Here is an 18319-nt window from a genome sequence, read left to right as displayed (position 1 = left end):
GTGTGTGTGATTGTCACATCCTGTGTGTGTCTGACCCAGCGAGTGTGTGTGTGTGTGATTGTCACATCCTGTGTGTCTGACCCAGTGTGTGTGTGTGTGATTGTCACATCCTGTGTGTGTCTGACCCAGTGAGTGTGTGTGTGTGTGTGTGTGTGATTGTCACATCCTGTGTGTCTGACCCAGTGTGTGTGTGTGATTGTCACATCCTGTGTGTGTCTGACCCAGTGAGTGTGTGTGTGTGTGTGTGTGATTGTCACATCCTGTGTGTGTCTGACCCAGTGTGTGTGTGTGTGTGTGTCTGACCCAGTGTGTGTGTGTGATTGTCACATCCTGTGTGTGTCTGACCCAGTGAGTGTGTGTGTGTGTGTGTGTGTGATTGTCACATCCTGTGTGTCTGACCCAGTGAGTGTGTGTGTGTGTGTGTGTGTGATTGTCACATCCCGTGTGTGTCTGCACCAGTGTGTGTGTGTGTGTGTGATTGTCACATCCTGTGTGTGTCTGACCCAGTGAGTGTGTGTGTGTGTGTGTGTGTGTGTGATTGTCACATCCTGTGTGTGTCTGACCCAGTGTGTGTGTGTGTGATTGTCACATCCTGTGTGTGTCTGATCCAGTGTGTGTGTGTGATTGTCACATCCTGTGTGTGTCTGATCCAGTGTGTGTGATTGTCACATCCTGTGTGTGTCTGATCCAGTGTGTGTGTGTGTGTGTGTGTGTGTGTGTGTGTGTCTGACCCAGTGTGTGTGTGTGTGTGATTGTCACATCCTGTGTGTGTCTGACCCAGTGTGTGTGTGTCTGACCCAGTGAGTGTGTGTGTGTGTGTGTTTGTCACCTCTCTGTGTGTGTCACTGTAGGGTGCCGTGTGTGTGTGTGTGTGTGTGTGTGTGTGTGATTGTCACCTCTCTGTGTGTGTCACTGTAGGGTGCCGTGTGTGTGTGTGTGTGTGTGTGTGTGTGTGTGTGTGTGTGTGTGTGTGTGATTGTCACCTCTCTGTGTGTGTCACTGTAGGGTGCCGTGTGTGTGTGTGTGTGTGTGTGTGTGTGATTGTCACCTCTCTGTGTGTGTCACTGTAGGGTGCCGTGTGTGTGTGTGTGTGTGTGTGTGTGTGTGTGTGTGTGATTGTCACCTCTCTGTGTGTGTCACTGCAGGGTGCTGTGCCCAAGGGAAATGCCACTAAAGAGTACATCGAGAGTCTGCACCTGAAACCTGGTCAGGTCATTTACAAGTGTCCTAAATGCTGCAGCATCAAACCTAACCGAGCTCACCACTGCAGGTCACACACACACACACACACACACACACATGCACGCACACACGCCCATTTTTCCTGCTTTCCACTTTAAGAACTTGCTGCCTAATGAATGCTACCTGCTGACAGGTGCTACTACAATGAGATGATCAGTGTTCTTCACATCACCTGTTCACTGTTATAACTGTGTTACTATAATAACTGCAGCATTGTTTCTACACTTTACTGTAATTTGAGACAGAGCCAGAGCTGATGGGAGAGACTGTGAGATGCACCATGGCCTACTTTCACAGAGAAACTCAGTGTGTGTGTTTGTGTGTGTGTTTCCTCCCTGGCAGTGTGTGTAAGCGCTGTATCAGGAAGATGGACCACCATTGTCCCTGGGTGAACAACTGTGTGGGTGAAAACAACCAGAAATTCTTTGTGCTTTTTACGGTGAGAGTTGCTAAGATCATCAGACCTCATAGACCTCAAACCACTAACTGCATCTCTGTACCTGTGTGGTTTCTCACACTGTATCACATTGAAGCATGCATAAGTGTACACATCAGGTGTAAAAAGTGTAACGTGTGTGACATCAAGACTTAAAGGTGGGGTCTCACTTGTTTGAGAAACGCTTTAGAAAAGTGAGTCAGGACGACAAACTAAACAAAAACAAAACTAACGTGTAGCCAATGAGCAGAAAGGGGCGTGTCTTGTCAATATGGGCAGAGAGAGTGTTCAGTGCGCATGTGTGACATTAGCAGAAAGCGGGTTTTAACATTGACATGGAGGATAAAAACAAAGAAAGAAAGAGAAGAAAGACTTACGATAAGGTAAGAAGTAGGACGTGTTAATATAGGATCAGCTTTCCAGCGCTGGAGAGAACTGAAGGAGCAGGAAGTTGGTCACATATTCACAGATTGGAGTTTCCTGAGTCAATAACTCCTGAGCTAAACGCTGTTACTACACAAATAACACCTCTTTTCTATCGTAGTAATGTAGAGACGCAGCTACAACCGTGTTTTGTGTAGTAACAGTGTTTAGCTCAGGAGTTATTGACTCGGGAAACTCCAATCTGTGAATATGTGACCAACTTTACTTAAGACGCCGAGGCGCTTTTTTCCTTCTCGATAGGTGAGTAACGTTGGTTTTGTTTTGTTACACAGAACTAATATGTCTTTGTCCTTTACATGATTATGTTTGTGTGTCATTTTTGCTTGTTTGTTTATCTACAATCGTATTGTTCTTCACTTCAGCTATGATAAAGACACATTTCTTTCCATTAGTTGCCTGGGTTACGTATGTATGTGTGGGCGGAGCTATCGATACAGGGGTGGGACCCATTTGGGTTAGGGGCGTGTTTGTTTTGGTGATTTTATATGTCAACATTGGCTTTCAAACAACGGAGACCTCACCTTTAACACAGTTACATTTAATCTGAAGTGTGTGGTTTGACCTCAAGTATTTAAAGTCATTCATTTTTATGCACTGTGGAATTTTTACATCACATGAGCACCCAGATAACTATAACAATGCTGGTGCACAGTATCTCAAACAATACAAAGCCAAATAAAAGAGGTCTGATGTGCCAAAAAGTACGGCTCGTCTTTGGCACCTCAGTCCCCAATAAACACAGTTCAGTTCCACGTCACATACCAAGACAGACAAGTTATAGGAAAGACAGAAGTCAAACATCATACAGGTACCAGATCATGTTAAGACAGAGGAGTAAGAGTAGGGGCAGTTTAATCCCAGGTCCCTGATGGAGTCCTCAGTAATTATGGACAAGTCTTGAGTCAAATTCCCAATACAGGTGGACCATTACCAAGTCGTAATACCTGATGTGAGAAAAGTTCCAGGTGAAGTTACAAGTACAGTTGCATGTAAAGATCTAAATCATGTTAGCGTTAAGACTGTCATGTTCCAGTCATGCCCCTTTACCACAGAGGCAGTTTGAGTGCAGGTTCGGAGCCTAATTTAGAACCAGTTCTTTCTTTTCCGACAGCCAAAGCACCGGCTCTGAACCAGGAAAAGTGGTTCTTAAGTAGCACCAAAACGTTGCTGGTCTAGACTTAAGAACTGCTTGGGTCAGGGGCTGTGGGCGGGGCTGTGGGCGGGGCTACTGTTAGTGCCTTTGAAAATGTACCTTAAGTATACTAATGTTTAATACACTTTTACTTTTTTTACGCAATATGATACATTATCAGCACACATGATAGTAGGTAAGGGGTCACGGTGGCTTAGTGGTTAGCACGTTCTCCTCACACCTCCAGGGTCGGGGTTCGATTCCCACCTCTGCCTTGTGTGTGTGTGGAGTTTGCATGTTCTCCCCGTGCCTCGGGGGTTTCCTCCGGGTACTCCGGTTTCCTCCCCCGGTCCAAAGACATGCATGGTAGGTTGATTGGCATCTCTGGAAAATTGTCCCTAGTGAGTGAATGAGAGTGTGTGTGTGTGCCCTGTGATGGGTTGGCACTCCGTCCAGGGTGTATCCTGCCTTGATGCCTGATGACGCCTGATGGCACAGGCTCCCCGTGACCCGAGGTAGTTCGGATAAGCGGTAGAAGATGAATGAATGAATGAATGATAGTAGGTAGCTACATGCTAAGGCTAACTTTTAATGATAAAATAACGTTATGTACTTTCTCCATTACAACCTCCGTTTATACAGATTACATGGAGCTGCACGTGCACGTTGGATTCGCTCCGTTTGGGTGTTAATGTAGGTTCACAAATCCATGAGCATTAACAGTAAAGCAACATCCACCATTGTTGATGTGTTTGTGTTTGTCGCTGCTGCACTAAAGTTGCTGTGTAACGTGACACATATACAGTGACGTCAGACTCGGCTCTGTGATGCTCTCTAAGCGATGGGAAGGCAAACCGGTTCTTAGAAGGTTCGCCAGTGGAACCAACTTTGAACCAGCACCAGCACTAGCTCTGAACCAGCACCCGGTTCTTTTTGGTGGAAAAGGGGCATCATAGACAGGTCTAAAGTCATCTGAACATCTAGAGAAGGTCAAATATAGGTAAAAGGTTAAATATGTCTATTTAGAGTTCTTTTTCTGAGAGTGACATGAATATTATCTGACTGCTTGCCTTGTCTTGTTCTAACACTTCCCTGGTTAACTGATGCAGATCAAACACACATTTAAATCACTTATGGTTAAGGTCTCGTTATTAAAACGGTCATGTTTACCTGTGAGAGATTCTAATCTATTTGGCATATTGGTTAATAATGTGTGTGTGTTTTGTAGATGTACATTGCTCTGATATCGCTCCATGCTCTCATCATGACGGGGCTGCATTTCTCCTTCTGCTTTCAACAGGACTGGTCAAGTAAGAACATCATGATATCTCTCTGTAAATAATCATGTAGTCAGCGTGATGATATACTGCCTCAACCTGCCCAGGCTGTCGTCCTCAACCCTTCTCCTTTATCTACTTCTTCCTGATTGTTTTTACTAACACATTTATTACAGGGAGTAGACGAGCTCATCAGGTCTAGAAGGTGCTTTTGTTCCTTCTGCTTTAAGTTTGCTGATGACAATGTTACGAAAAACCTTGATGTCGCTAACAACTGTTATACTGCAGAAACTCGAACACTGCAACGCATTAAACTTGTGTTTGAGGAATCCTGATTTCTCCCTTGACCCCTAATCACTATCCTGATGTTCCATCAAAAGGAGGCTGTGTATGTAGGTACGGTTTTGGTACTAGTAGGTATCGGTACTGCATACGGATAGAGCCATCTATAACTCCACAGACTAGCATTAGCTTATTCTGTTTTATTAGCCTAGTTGTCCTAGCTAACCCACTGTGTCGCTCCATTCCTGCACTGATGTGCCTTCATCCTTTCATTCCTCCAATCTCACGTCACTGATCTGTACCTTCATGACTCCACCCCATATTCCTTCATCTGTCCCTTTATTCCTCATCCCTCAATAGTGCCATCGCTTCACCATTCGATCCCTCTAAACTCCATCCCTGGGTCCTTCATCACTCCATCCCTCTACACTCCATCCCTGGGTTCCTCATCACTCCATCCCTCTACACTCCATCCCTGGGTTCCTCATCACTCCATCCCTCTACACTCCATCCCTGGGTCCTTCATCAGTCCATCCCTCTACACTCCATCCCTGGGTTCCTCATCACTCCATCCCTCTACACTCCATCCCTGGGTCCTTCATCACTCCATCCCTCTACACTCCATCCCTGGGTCCTTCATCACTCCATCCCTCTAAACTCCATCCCTGGTTCCTTCATCATTCCATTCCTCCATACTCACACTCCTTTACACTTTTCCACCAACCCTCCATTTTTGGATCCTGCCATTGTTCTATCAGTGTATTCCATTGTTGCTCTGTCCTTCTATTCCTCTGTTCCGCTTCACTACCCCCTGATCCTTCATCATTCTCCATACTGAACCCCTCTACCGCACCGACGTTCCGTCCGTGGATTCTGCCATTGCTCCATCTCTGTTTTTTTGTTCCATTCTTCTAAGACTTTATCACTCCATCTTTCCACTGCTTTGTCCCATAATTCAATCCCTTTATCCTACAATTTCTCTATTACTCCATCCCTGTCTGTATCTGTCCCATCCCTGCATTTCTCCCTCCCTCTCTCCCTCCCTTCGTCTGTCATTCCGTACCTGGGTTCCTTAATTACACCATCTCCCACATTCCTCTATCCCTCTCTCCTTTCCCTCCTCAGAGTGCAGCAGTTTCCCCCCCCCAACCACGGTGATCCTGTTGATCCTACTGTGTTTCGAGGGAATCCTCTTCTTCATCTTCACCGCTGTCATGTTTGGTACCCAGATTCACTCGATCTGCACAGACGAGACCGTGAGTTGCTTCCTGATCCATAACTACTGATGATATTGTTCCGCACCACTTTAGTTACATCCCGTCATCCTTCATTTTGTGGCTTGTGCACTTCAGCCTGCTGAGTTTGAGCTTGTTTAATGCATTTAGACATTAATGTTTTGGTTTTATTTTAGTGTCGTCCTTACAGAATGAGTAGGAGCACTATTACATGTACAGCATTTAGGGTTGCAAAATACCGGGAATTTTCAAGGCTGGAAACTTTCCATGGGAATAAACTGGAAATTTAAAAAATAATGCAGAGTTGCCTATAACAAGGAACTTAAATGTAGTTAAAAAAAAACTTGCAGCATAATTTTGTTTAAAACAACAAGATTTAATGCAATTTAAGTTGAATTTGTACCCTGCGTTCCTCGGTAACTTGCACACAGCACACTGCTTACTGGAGGGCCATTGAGGCCAAACCCCCTGCAGGTACTTACGTTCTTCCATAACATGCACAGTAACACTTTATTTTAGGGTCATTTAACTAGTTGCTTATCAGCATGAATATTAATAGAATATTGGCTATTTATTAGTACTTATTAAGCTCATATTAATGCCTTATTCCACATTCTTAATTGTACCCAATACCTAAACTTACAGTAATAACTACCTTACTAACTCTTAATAAGCAGTAAATTAGGAGTGTTATGACCAAACAAAATGTTTGTATATGATCTGGTTTATATAAATTTTCATATATTTCCAAATAATTCCCATAAATTCCATTAAATTCCCGTAAAGTTTCCAATTTGGAATATCTTTATTGTATAATATCTTGGAATATTTGGAATTTCCTGTGGAAATTTACCGGAAGCTTTCCGCCCCTTTGCGACCCTAATAGCATTTAGCATTACACATTTTTACTACGTGTCAATAATGACATGCATAGCATACTTAATCTGAATAGCACTTCTTTTGATTAGCAGTCCTTTGTTGTCATGACAGACACCAGCTGATTGGGAACAACAATATACCTGTAAGAGCTGTTGACTCATTCCCACTCAGCTCGAGTCAGCTGTAGCCCGTCATTCTCGCTTAGACGGTGTTTGGTGTCAGCTGTTATGTCCTTGTGCTGTTTGAGTTTTATTATCGTAGGAAAACGCTGTAGTTCCTCAGATATTTTCACAGAAGCTCAGTTTGCCGTCTGCACTGATCCTTAATCCTGAAATACATACACCCCACCACCCCTGAGAAGGTAGCTTAGACGTTCATCTTGTTCTTTAGGCAGCTTGACGCCGGTTCTCGCGTGTTCTTCATGGAGAAGCTAACTATCTGTAATATCAATCTATAGTGATGTCATTTTTTTTATTTAATATTGCGCTTCTCCTGTTACGTGTGCTCATGTCTTGTGACTGTATTGTAGGGTATAGAGCAGCTGAAGAAAGAAGAGCGACGATGGACCAAGAAGTCCAAGTGGATGAACCTGAAGGTGGTCTTCGGCCACCCCTTCTCTATAGCGTGGCTTAATCCGCTCGCCATGCCCGAACACGGCAAATCAGACCTGTTCCAGTACATTGTCTGACTCGAACTGTGTCCTAATCCTGCCTAAGAAGTACACTGAGATGGCCTTCTTTTAATCTTCATCTTTCAGGGAGTAATTCAGGGAGTGTCCAAAATATTTTGTTTACATAGATTATAATTACACACACATAATCAAACACACACACACACACACACACAATACACAACGTACACTGTTCTACCATTTTCCATAAAGGGATGATGTTATAGTGAAACTAGAAATTTGGGATGAAGACGGTCTAATTCACCAACAGTTTCATCTCCATGGTGGAATCAAAAGTTCACCGGTATTTTATTCACTAATATTTGTCCATTACTTAGGAGATGAGATGAGCAAGCAGCAAATGTGATCAGTTATTACTATTAATAAGAATATGAAGGTAAGTCCGAGGGTCGTTATGTGAGCGAGGAAAAAGGATCACAGTAATGGAAACATTGCCTTATATATATATATATATAAGTTGTGTTAACTTTCACCAGTCATTGATCCAAACCTTTTGAAGAACATTTCCTCCAGCGAAGGTTTATATGAAAGTCGCACATTTCACGTGTCTGTAAAAGAGCATTTTCCCCTAAAATCAATCTGGAATCTTGTTGAAACAGGAACTAATCACTCTCAGTCTGGTCCAGTGTAGTGTACAGCAGATAGATGACCATTTTTATATGTGAACTACTTCACAGTCTGAACTCACAGGAACAAATCTGTCTGTCTGTCTGTAACAAGGTCAGAATTAAAAGTCTTTCTGAAGTAATTCCGCAGAATCGGTCCATTTCAGCTAGTAAATAAACGCTGCCCAAGTCTCTGATACAAACTTTAATCTTGGCTACTGAACCAGTGAAATAACAGAAAATGAGTCATGATAAAGATGAAGAAGTGTAAGATCTTCAGTCTAGCTGCTGTTTAGACTAAAACTGAACATTACTGCGAGAGTGACGCAGTGGAACACTATTGACCTGAGTCTTCCCCTGGTTCAGTATTATACTGTTACTTCAATCAATCCAGGGACATTTTACTCGATTTTCACTTTAGTGATTTGTCCTGAAACCAATTTTTTATTTGTATATTTTTGGTAAAATGATTTTCTCTTTTTTGGTCATTTGCCCTTGTACAGACTAGTGAGCTGTCCTGTCATGCAGCAGCTACCAACCAGGGTAGGGGAAGGCAAGCAAGTGCTTCCTCTAAGACATGCATTTGAACTTATGATACTATCCTGATACTTATGATACTTATGATACTAACACTCTCGCATACATATCGCATTTCCGACTCTCGCGGTCGGATAGTTTTGACAGGACAGACAGAACACCCCATCCCTCCCCGCTAGACAGCACCGTGTTGGTAGAGTCAAGAGTTTTTGTTCTGCACCTTGGGAGTCCTTCATCATAAACATGACCGCACAAACATGCCACTAATCTCGGACATACTTCTGTCTGTTTTTCTTTTGTTGCATTCCTTCCTTTTATTGGTTCTTTATTTGATGTCTGAAAAATTTCTCTCCATATTGGTAAATTGTGTCCTAGTATGAAGTGCACAAGGTACCTTTGGGGTAAACTTTTATATGTTCAGTGAGGGTTCCTGTGGTCTTTAAATATAGTGCATGGAATCTGGACAATTTGTGGCACAGATTCTCAACACTATAAACACTTTATTCTGCTTACTGTTGAAACAGTTGTGGTACATGAGACCCACTTTGACATGGATCCAACCCTATCTATCCTAAACTTATCTGTTATTTGAACTTATCTGAACCGGCTCGATTCCCCTGTCCTTGGGCTGGCTGTTTGAAGAGTTATATATTTAAAAGGTGATAAACCATCAGCTGTGGATCTGGCAACCCTTTACATATGCGTATGCTGCTGGAGGACAAACGACATCATGTTCATCACTCTCTCTTCTGACCTGGACACTCTATTTGATTAACACTCCAGTATATATGCCTGCTGATGAAGGAACAGAACAATGTAAAGAAACTACAGCAGCTTTCATTTTCCCAGAGAGCTCAAGGGGTTCAAGGAGTGGAACTGGACATTATCCAACAATTATTGTGATCTACACAAAACTGAACAATATGTACCAATGCAACGAAGGTCCTTATCCAGTCTGAATTACCCCGAGTCATTTCTACCTACTGAACCTTCGATCCGGTGCTGCCCAAGAACAGAGATCAGGTCTGATCACGTCCACGGCTGTTTGTTTTACAGTGATTGGTACTTTATTTCAGTCTGTGGCTTTGGTTCTTGTGATGTGACAATGAAAAGTTTATTTCTGTAGTAAGTTTATTCCCTTTTTTGTCTTCTGGGTTTCATGGGATTTGTTGCAGCTGCTTTCACTCCAGTTTTTTATGGTAAATGCAATAAATTTTCATGTTCTTTAGATTTAATTGAAACTCTTGACTCATTCTTCATAGTAGACTTGGTAGTAATATTATTGTGTAATAACTCGGTGGTCAGGTGTTGCTGAATCCTCTCTAACAGCAGCTCGGACAGTAGAACAGGTTTATATTTATGTACTCGCTCTGATATGTTATCGTTTCAAACCAGCTCACTGGACACCAACAAGAGTCCAGCTCACACAGATCAGACTTTTACTCCAGTCGACGTGAACTGAAGCTGCTGGTCATATCTGCATGATTTTACGCACTACGCTGCTGCCAGACAATTGGTTGATTTAAATAATTGCCTGATTGAGTTTGTGTACAGGCGTTCCTAATAAAGTGGATGCTTTTTACCTTTTTTCCACACTCAGGGATTCTTGCCAGTGCGTTGTTTCTTATTTTTATTATTCTTAAATACAGATATTTCATATATTTACAAGAGTTCATTCATATAATACAGCCAATACATAGTAAAAGGCATGTCCTGATAATACATACACGCTAAATTGAAATAAACAGAGTGTAACAAATAGCAAGCTAAATGTCAGAGCCAGCAAATTAAAGCTACGTCTAACCAAACGGTGTGAAGAAGGAAAAAACAAGCCAGTTCTATTCTTTCTGCTATACACTGAAGACATTTGGGTTTGAGATTATAAGATGATATGAGACAAATGATCAGAATTTCAGCTTTCATTCCCTGTTATTTACATCGTCTGGTGTGTTAACATCTAAAGAACATGGCACATTTTGTATGAACCCACCAATATTTAAGGGATCGCAAATACTAGAATTATGTGCCTGCCATGTGACTTACAATCAATTCCTGTTCAGTTGATTGTAAGCCCAAATTTTACCACTGAAGACTGCATTTGTTGTGAACAGAGGACCAACATGAACAGAGGACTGTGTACAGGTGAAAAGTAAGCCATGTTGAAGCTAAGCAAGGAGTAAAACTCCATCATAACCATCATATAAACATCGGGAAGAGCGAATATAACGATCAGAAGGCCACAAAGAAATACATCGGAGAGCCACGAAAGTTCTGGAACCTATAGAAAGTGTGGAGAAAGAAATGATCCAACATTAACAAGCTGATCTGAAACATGGTGGTGGAGGTATCATGGCTTGGGCTTGCATGGCTTCTTCTGGAACCTTCTCAGTAATCTTTAGTTTCAACAGAAAGAATTCTGACATCTACAGAAACTGAAACTGATATTTTACAGAGAAATGAATCCAATCAAATCATCTTCATCGCGCAGCAAGACAATGATCCAAAACAAACAGATTCTCAACACAGGACTTCATCAGGGGCAAAGTGTAAGGTTTTAGACTGGACAAGTCAATCAACAGACCTGAACCCAACTGAGTAATATTTCACATCCTGAAGAGGAGAAATCCACTGAAACACAAAAACTGAAAGAAGCTTCACTGAAGAAGTCTGGTGGCATCAGTTGGTCACCAGCTTCATGGTGTTATTTCCTCTGTGACAATCTGTTCTTATACTTTTGATGAATTGAATATTGTGGGTCTGCATCCAAAGGTGTCATGTTCTAAGTTGTTTAACGTTTACAACGATTGCATACATGTCGATGTATTGTGATATATTGTATAAGCAGCACATGAAACACATCAGGATTAAAAAACAGACACATTAAATGCTGTGTCAAGTCACTGGATAAATATGAATAAATCTCATGCTATATGCTCATTCCTACATTAGGGTTCTTTGCTATTCTACACACATTATATAGGTTTTATAACATTAACATGAAGATAATGCAGTACAAGTAGCCATGTAACGATTTGAAAAATCTTTTCCAATTGTAAATTACTGCAAAAAGAACTGCAATAACATCTGTACAACAAATAAACATCAGCATCTCAGATTGAAGTGATGTTCGTATAAATAACTCACATTGCCAGGGACTTGCATGTAATAATAAAAGTACACAAGACTGGATTTGGATAAGAAAAAAAGGCATCCAGCATAAATGTCCCAGTCGGTCCGTTGCCGTCCTTTATTATCCACTGAGAATAAACTGGATGTAGGAAGCACTGGCGATTCACAGCGAGTGTAAATGCAGGTGTTATTGTGTTTGAGTTTTGCTACATGGATAAAAAATAAAAAGCTACAAAAAAAAAAAAAAGTTACTAATCTAGCAGTTAGCAAAGTTCACCATTAGCAATTTGCTGCTAAGACACATGGTCAATTCAAAAGCTGATATTCATTCCCTTAACCATTACGACAATAGCAGCGATGCTGACATGAAAACTAGCATGTAGCAGTTACCCAGCAAAGGCTAAGCAAATTTGTTGCTAAGCTGTTAGCAATTTGACTGGATCCTTTTGTATGTAGGATCAGTTATATTTTCACCTAACTGAATTAATGTTTTTTCTCATCAGTCATCATCTTATCATCAAGATTAATTCCATACCTGCAACTATTAAAGGAGGAGGTTGACCAGAAGAAAACTAAGATGCTAATACTTTCTGTTTGTTTTTTCCTCCTTTATCAACTCCTTTGTTATTATGCGGAACGTGTAATTACGGCCAGTTTCTACTCATTATTCTTTATTAATAAACAGGTAATTTAATATTTGCACAATTTTATGTTACCATACATACATTAAAGCATAAGTTAGCTTTAAAAAAAAAGTTGAATAAATGCTAATCCTGGGAATTAGCATGGCCATTACTAGCTAGCCTTATTATTTTCAGTTTATTAATAGTTGATTAGCAGTTTTTTCTGGAGTTTTACAAACTCTGCATTCAGCACTTAAAGGAGCTTGTAGGTAGAATCTGAGCAGTTAGCATGTTCATGGCTTGCCAACTTGTCAGCAGTTTGCACTAGCAACTAGTGTTGGCAATTTTCACTATTTGACTACGTAAATCCTGGTAATGGGCAATCGTGAACCATTCTTCACTTTTTGTCACTAGCAGGTTAGCAATACACATGCTTCTGTCTTGCTAGCTTTTGTTTGCTGTTAGCATTGACAATTTTATGTTACATTTATATTGCATTTTCTACAATTCTATATTATACTGTATATAAATGGAGGAGGTTGTGGAAGTTCTGGATTTGGCTGTTTAGTTACAAACTGCACTCTGTCACTATGTTCCTGAAAACACTTCAGGATTTTCTATTTATATATGAAACACATCAGATATCAGTGACAGAAAGAACACGAAACAGCTTTTTTCAGAGATTAAGCTTGGTTTTGTGCTAGTTGTTATTGCATCATTGCTGCTTGCTGATCACAGTGATGTGTCTGTGGAGGAGAAGATGACACACAAGTCTTCATCACATGCTACAGCTGAAAAAAAGGCATCTAATTTCTCTAGACCTGTTTCTAGGTCACAATTTGCTAATATGGATGAGGGCAGAGGAACAGTGGAGGTGTGATGGATCTCAGCATGATGACAACATGTATACACAGGTGAAGAAAATGATGTAATAAATTCAAGGACATTAAAAGTACTTGGGTGATGATTCTGCGTTGGGGGAGGGGTGACTGAAAAGGGAAATGATTCATGATTCTGTCACTAAAATCCATACTGCAGTGATTAAATATCTAAATAGCTTTTACATATTCTGTTTACATTTAACTCATTGCTTAATAAACTATACTGTTTAATTGACTTCTAGTTGAAGTGTAATAATAAGTGTCACAATGGCTGTTGCAGTAGCTGACCAATCAGCAGCTTCAATTCTTCTCAAATTATGAAAAATTCTTGTTTTTTTTTTAAAGCAATTCACTCATTTCTGTTCTTATTAACTACGACACCGCAAAGACACAACAAATCCAATTGACTGCTCAACTGACTGCTCTGGCCAATCCTGTTCCCCGCTCACTACTTTAGTTCCTATCTTGATTCCACATCCTGTCACATACAAACTGTCATTAAGTGCATTTATAAACATTTAGACAAAATAAAACAGGAACAAATGCAGTAGAGATTATTGGTGCTTCTGGTACTCACCATAAGTACAGCTAGTACAGTTTGAAGATTAATTTGTCTTTAACTAGCTTATGGTTAGCTTGGTGTTTACCTTTCGAAGCTCTATACTAAAGCTACTGATGTTTCAATTTGGAACTGAAAATAACTAACTTAAAAAAACACAGAGCAAGCTTTGCCCACAAGTGAACTGCTAGCATGAACGTTGTGTTATTCACTCCATCTTCTTCTCTTTCTTGATTTTCTCAAGAAACACCAGGAGGTTCAGTATTTAAGTCTTTGGTATGACCCACACAAGTGAGTACTCCCACAAGCTCCTGGCATGACATCATAAGGTCCCTGTGAGGTGTTTATAATCACTATGAGGTGTTTATAATGGTTAATAAAAAATCTGGAAGGATCTGTGGTTGTTGACAAGTCCCATGTCAGGACATATTCCTGTACTGTCCCATCCACCAAAATGATCCCAGGGTCCACAAGCCAGGGATCTTCCATGCTTTTTGTTCACAAAGGCTGAGAGAACTCAAAATGGCCGGATTCATTCATTCAACAGGATTATGGTCTCACGTTCTCCAAGAACAATGCTCCTTTAAACGTGTCCTAAATAAAGACCCTACAGAGGCAGACACTTCTGGACTATATTACAGCGGTTATATTATAGAACACCGCCTGTGTTAAATATGGTCACGATTTACATAACCAATTAAGAGCTCATGGCTATATAGAGTTCACCCTCGTTACAATAACAAGCCACAGTATCCATGTGACAAGCTAGCAGTTAGAATACATGCAAAAAAAAAATCATGAGTTGTAGCAGTATCAGGTATTTCACTGAGGAATATAAATCATTACATCACAAATATGTCAAGAGCAATTAATGGAGCTATTAGCAGTTAGTTTCTAAAGAAATCCCTTACTTGTTCTAAACCATAGCCAAGTTTATATATTCTACTGTAGACCTTTTCTAAACTTTTTGTGGTGTCATCTTTAATTTTTTGCTAGCCACATTAGTATTTTTTGGCTGGACTGTTTTAACGCTCAAATATAGTTTGATTACTTTTGGTGACCGCTCTTTAAATCGCAGAAAGCCGATGATGTTCATCATGACATGCGTCTTCAGTTAACATGGTCTCATTCATCTTTCTTTGAGGTCTCAGAGTGTGTATTTGTGGAGGAAGAGCGTTGTAGCACCAGGAGACCCGATAGTGTGAGTGAGACCCCGACCCACCACAGAGCGACGAGGCTGTCCCCAAAGATAAGCTGCCCAAGGAGTGCCTGAGGAACAAAACAGAAACGGCATAGACACACAATCAGTACTGAATGTCATGTGGGATTAAATCAAATTAAATAATTTTTAATAAGAGGTAAAAAAATGTGAAGGGCAAAAACATGGAACCACAATTACACACTGCTAGCATCATGCAGGACACTAAACCAATGTTCCAGCATCACACAGACTGTCATCATTTTAACATTCTAAACAATTGTATGCAAATTTGTGATGTAATAATATAAGTGTATAAAACAAAATAAACAAATGTTTCTTGCAGTTCAGGTACTGTCAGAGGGGACTATCACTGATAGGATGAAGACATTTCCGTTAGAAGACATTTATTTTACAACTATTTAACAGAGAGAGACAGAGAGAGTGAGAGAGAGAGAGAGAGAGAGAGAGAGAGAGAGAGAGAGAGAGAGAGAGAGAGAGAGAGAGAGAGACAGCAAGACAGAGAGAGACAGAGAGACAGCGAGAGAGAGAGAAAGAGGAAGAGAGAGACAGAGAGAGAGAGAGAGAGAGAGAGAGAGAGAGAGAGAGAGACAGAGAGACAGAGACAGAGACAGAGACAGACAGTACCTGATGTGCCATAAATGAGAACTTGTTTTCTGTTCATGTTCCACACCAATGAATGTTAAAAAACGTCTGATTACTTCATGAAGAACTCACAGAGGAGATGAAGTTGGAGGCAGTGGTGGTCACAGTGGTTCGGGCAGAGGATGAAGAGTACCTGAGAGCCTTCGACAGGAACGTCCACATCACAGCATTACAGGTGAAGAGCAGCCCACCGCAGAGCAGACGGAGAGGAATGTGCAGCTAAAACACATCATTTACACATTTACCTGTCAGTACATTTACTCACGCAGACTGTTCATAGCTGTTCATCATAAACACAAGCTCCGCCCACTTTCCCCATAATAAATAACTGGACGTAGTGAATTGGCGGTGATGACGCACCCACTCACACGCGGTTGTCTCATCTGCGTGTCTGAATGTCCTCTGTTCTCCCCACGTCCTCAGTCCCGTCTCACACACGCCTTTCAGATAATCCGTGCCGAGAGACAGTTTGGCGGAGGACGAGGCCACTGCGCCGAGGAACCCCGCCAGCAGGGCGTGTAAAACCCCGGGGAACATGGAGACCTCCGCGCGTTATTCACGCATCACACACAAATAACAAGAAATAGGAGTCAGAAACCGGAGAAAGCCCGCACTTCCCTCTGAGAAACACCTGCGCACTGATCACGTCGCTGCGGCGAACGGCACTACGCAGGGCACAGTCATTCTCATGTAGGGCACTACGCAGGGCACAGTCATTCTCATGTAGGGCACTACGCAGGGCACAGTCATTCTCATGTAGGGCACTACGCAGGGCACAGTCATTCTCATGTAGGGCACTACGCAGGGCACAGTCATTCTCATGTAGGGCACTACGCAGGGCACAGTCATTCTCATGTAGGGCACTACGCAGGGCACAGTCATTCTCATGTAGGGCACTACGCAGGGCACAGTCATCCCCATGTAGGGCACTACGCAGGGCACAGTCATTCTCATGTAGGGCACTACGCAGGGCACAGTCATTCTCATGTAGGGCACTACGCAGGGCACAGTCATCCCCATGTAGGGCACTACGCAGGGCACATGGGTTTAGAACACAGCCTTATTGGGACACAGCCATCGGTGCCCTTATCATTGTGTCGCATTCTGGGAAAGAGAGTTTATATGCACGTGCGTATGCCTGCACTTATTCAAAATAATCCAAGGCTATATTTAAGCCTATTTCATTAATAATAATAATAATAATAATAATAATAATAATAATAATAGATGCATATATAAGAATAAAATAGTGACCTGCATTTTAAATGTAATACTGGTGGTAAGAGTAAATATTAGGTCTCTTTAATCATTTTGATATTTTACCAATACTGTTTAAACTAATATATATTATTCTATTTTTTTTAGTTGCCAGGATAGTTTGTTAATGCATCTCGATTATTGTCTGGAATTTTCCACTGTGCTGTGGAGACCACCAGAAAGTAAAAGAAATCAGATTTAACAAATGGCTTTATTCACCTGTAACCTATTTTAGAAAATGTTCTCTGCCTTGACAAAAACGCTGTTCAATGGAATTTATCAGGCATGTTACTTACTGTTCATGAACACCTTGATATGTGGCTTGTAGTAGTTTCAAATGAAATTGTTCTGATTTACTAGAATATGTGGTGTTGAAGTGTTTATCTACAGTGATGTGGGAAAAAACACCAAGCCATCAGGTTCACTTGGGTTGATGGACCAAGACAGTTTTTTTATAGGGTGGTCACATTTCTCTTTGACTTGTAGTGACAAAGTGAGGAATTCCTATTTGTACTTGGCCAGAAAATTTGCATACATATTCATCAGTATTTCCACTAGAAAGGAAACTCATGTACGTGAGCCTGCAAATAATCATATCCTTCTGATCAACATTGCACCAAAAGACAGAGAATGTTCTTTTATTTTGTTGAGATAATGAATGCCAGTGTGGATGTATCAGATTTAGTGGTATAAATCTTTGCATTTGTGCTACTTCTTGTTATTCACACAATGCACCAGGCAATTTTAACGTAGGTGTATTAGCTAAGTTATCTTTGCAGCTGAAGTAGTTTGGCTGTAGTAAATGTGCCTGCTGTAGATATTGTTGATGCATTCTTATGATAGCAGCTCAAAATTCAGCTGTGTAGTAATAAAGCTTTATTTACTAAAAGCCATTTCAAGTTGAGAAACAGCAACAGTAATTATGAGCAGACAACAATAGATTTATTTGTCAATTATTTAAACAAGCACTTGGAAAAGAAATTTGAAATGTATAATAATTGCATAAATACAGAAAGACATATCCTACTCCTACTACTGAATGTGTGGAAATTTATGCTGAAGAAGACTCATGTAATCCTGGATTTGAATGCCTTTAAATTGCATTTTTTTGATTACATTTTTATTACACTACATTTTTACAATTGCATTTAGTAGATAACTTTATATAAAGCAACTTATGTTGCTTCTTTTTTGGACAAAAAGACTTTTTAAAGGCAGTTGCAGGTACTGAGGTCATCACTGCAAG

At 41.0% G+C, this 18319-nt stretch overlaps 2 protein-coding genes across 4 annotated transcripts in view; one reads left to right on the top strand and one right to left on the bottom strand.

The window, feature by feature from the left end:
• Window positions 1-9995, top strand: part of LOC132856703 (palmitoyltransferase ZDHHC3-like) — a 14343-nt gene extending 4348 nt beyond the window's left edge. For all 3 annotated transcript variants that reach the window (XM_060886381.1, XM_060886382.1, XM_060886383.1), the window contains exons 3-7: window positions 1146-1270; window positions 1585-1681; window positions 4483-4564; window positions 5939-6069; window positions 7457-9995. In XM_060886381.1, the coding sequence (XP_060742364.1) occupies window positions 1146-1270; window positions 1585-1681; window positions 4483-4564; window positions 5939-6069; window positions 7457-7615 (594 nt within the window). In that variant the 3' untranslated portion in view covers window positions 7616-9995. The remainder of the gene's footprint in view (window positions 1-1145; window positions 1271-1584; window positions 1682-4482; window positions 4565-5938; window positions 6070-7456) is intronic.
• A 385-nt stretch (window positions 9996-10380) lies between these two features.
• Window positions 10381-16483, bottom strand: LOC132856704 (transmembrane protein 42). Its single transcript, XM_060886385.1, has 3 exons — window positions 16177-16483; window positions 15889-16035; window positions 10381-15221 (listed from the first exon to the last, which is right to left on the bottom strand). The coding sequence occupies exons 1-3, from the start codon at window positions 16351-16353 to the stop codon at window positions 15078-15080; spliced, it is 468 nt and encodes a 155-aa protein (XP_060742368.1). The 5' UTR covers window positions 16354-16483; the 3' UTR covers window positions 10381-15077.
• Between the last annotated feature and the right edge of the window lie 1836 nt (window positions 16484-18319).

This window comes from Tachysurus vachellii, chromosome 14 (genome assembly GCF_030014155.1).
Source record: "Tachysurus vachellii isolate PV-2020 chromosome 14, HZAU_Pvac_v1, whole genome shotgun sequence".
NCBI classification, from domain to species: Eukaryota; Metazoa; Chordata; class Actinopteri; order Siluriformes; family Bagridae; genus Tachysurus; species Tachysurus vachellii.
Note: the sequence above shows the minus strand (reverse complement) of the source record. Positions and strands in the feature narration are given on the sequence as shown.

Excerpts from the sequence above, each read along its gene's own strand:
- LOC132856704 (XM_060886385.1), bottom strand. The coding sequence starts at position 16,353 with ATGTTCCCCGGGGTTTTACACGCCCTGCTGGCGGGGTTCCTCGGCGCA. Across the intron at positions 16,036-16,176 it reads AGACAACCGCGTGTGAGTGG|CTGCACATTCCTCTCCGTCT; the intron begins GTGCGTCATCAC and ends GATGTGTTTTAG. Across the intron at positions 15,222-15,888 it reads CCTCCAACTTCATCTCCTCT|GCACTCCTTGGGCAGCTTAT; the intron begins GTGAGTTCTTCA and ends TTTGTTCCTCAG.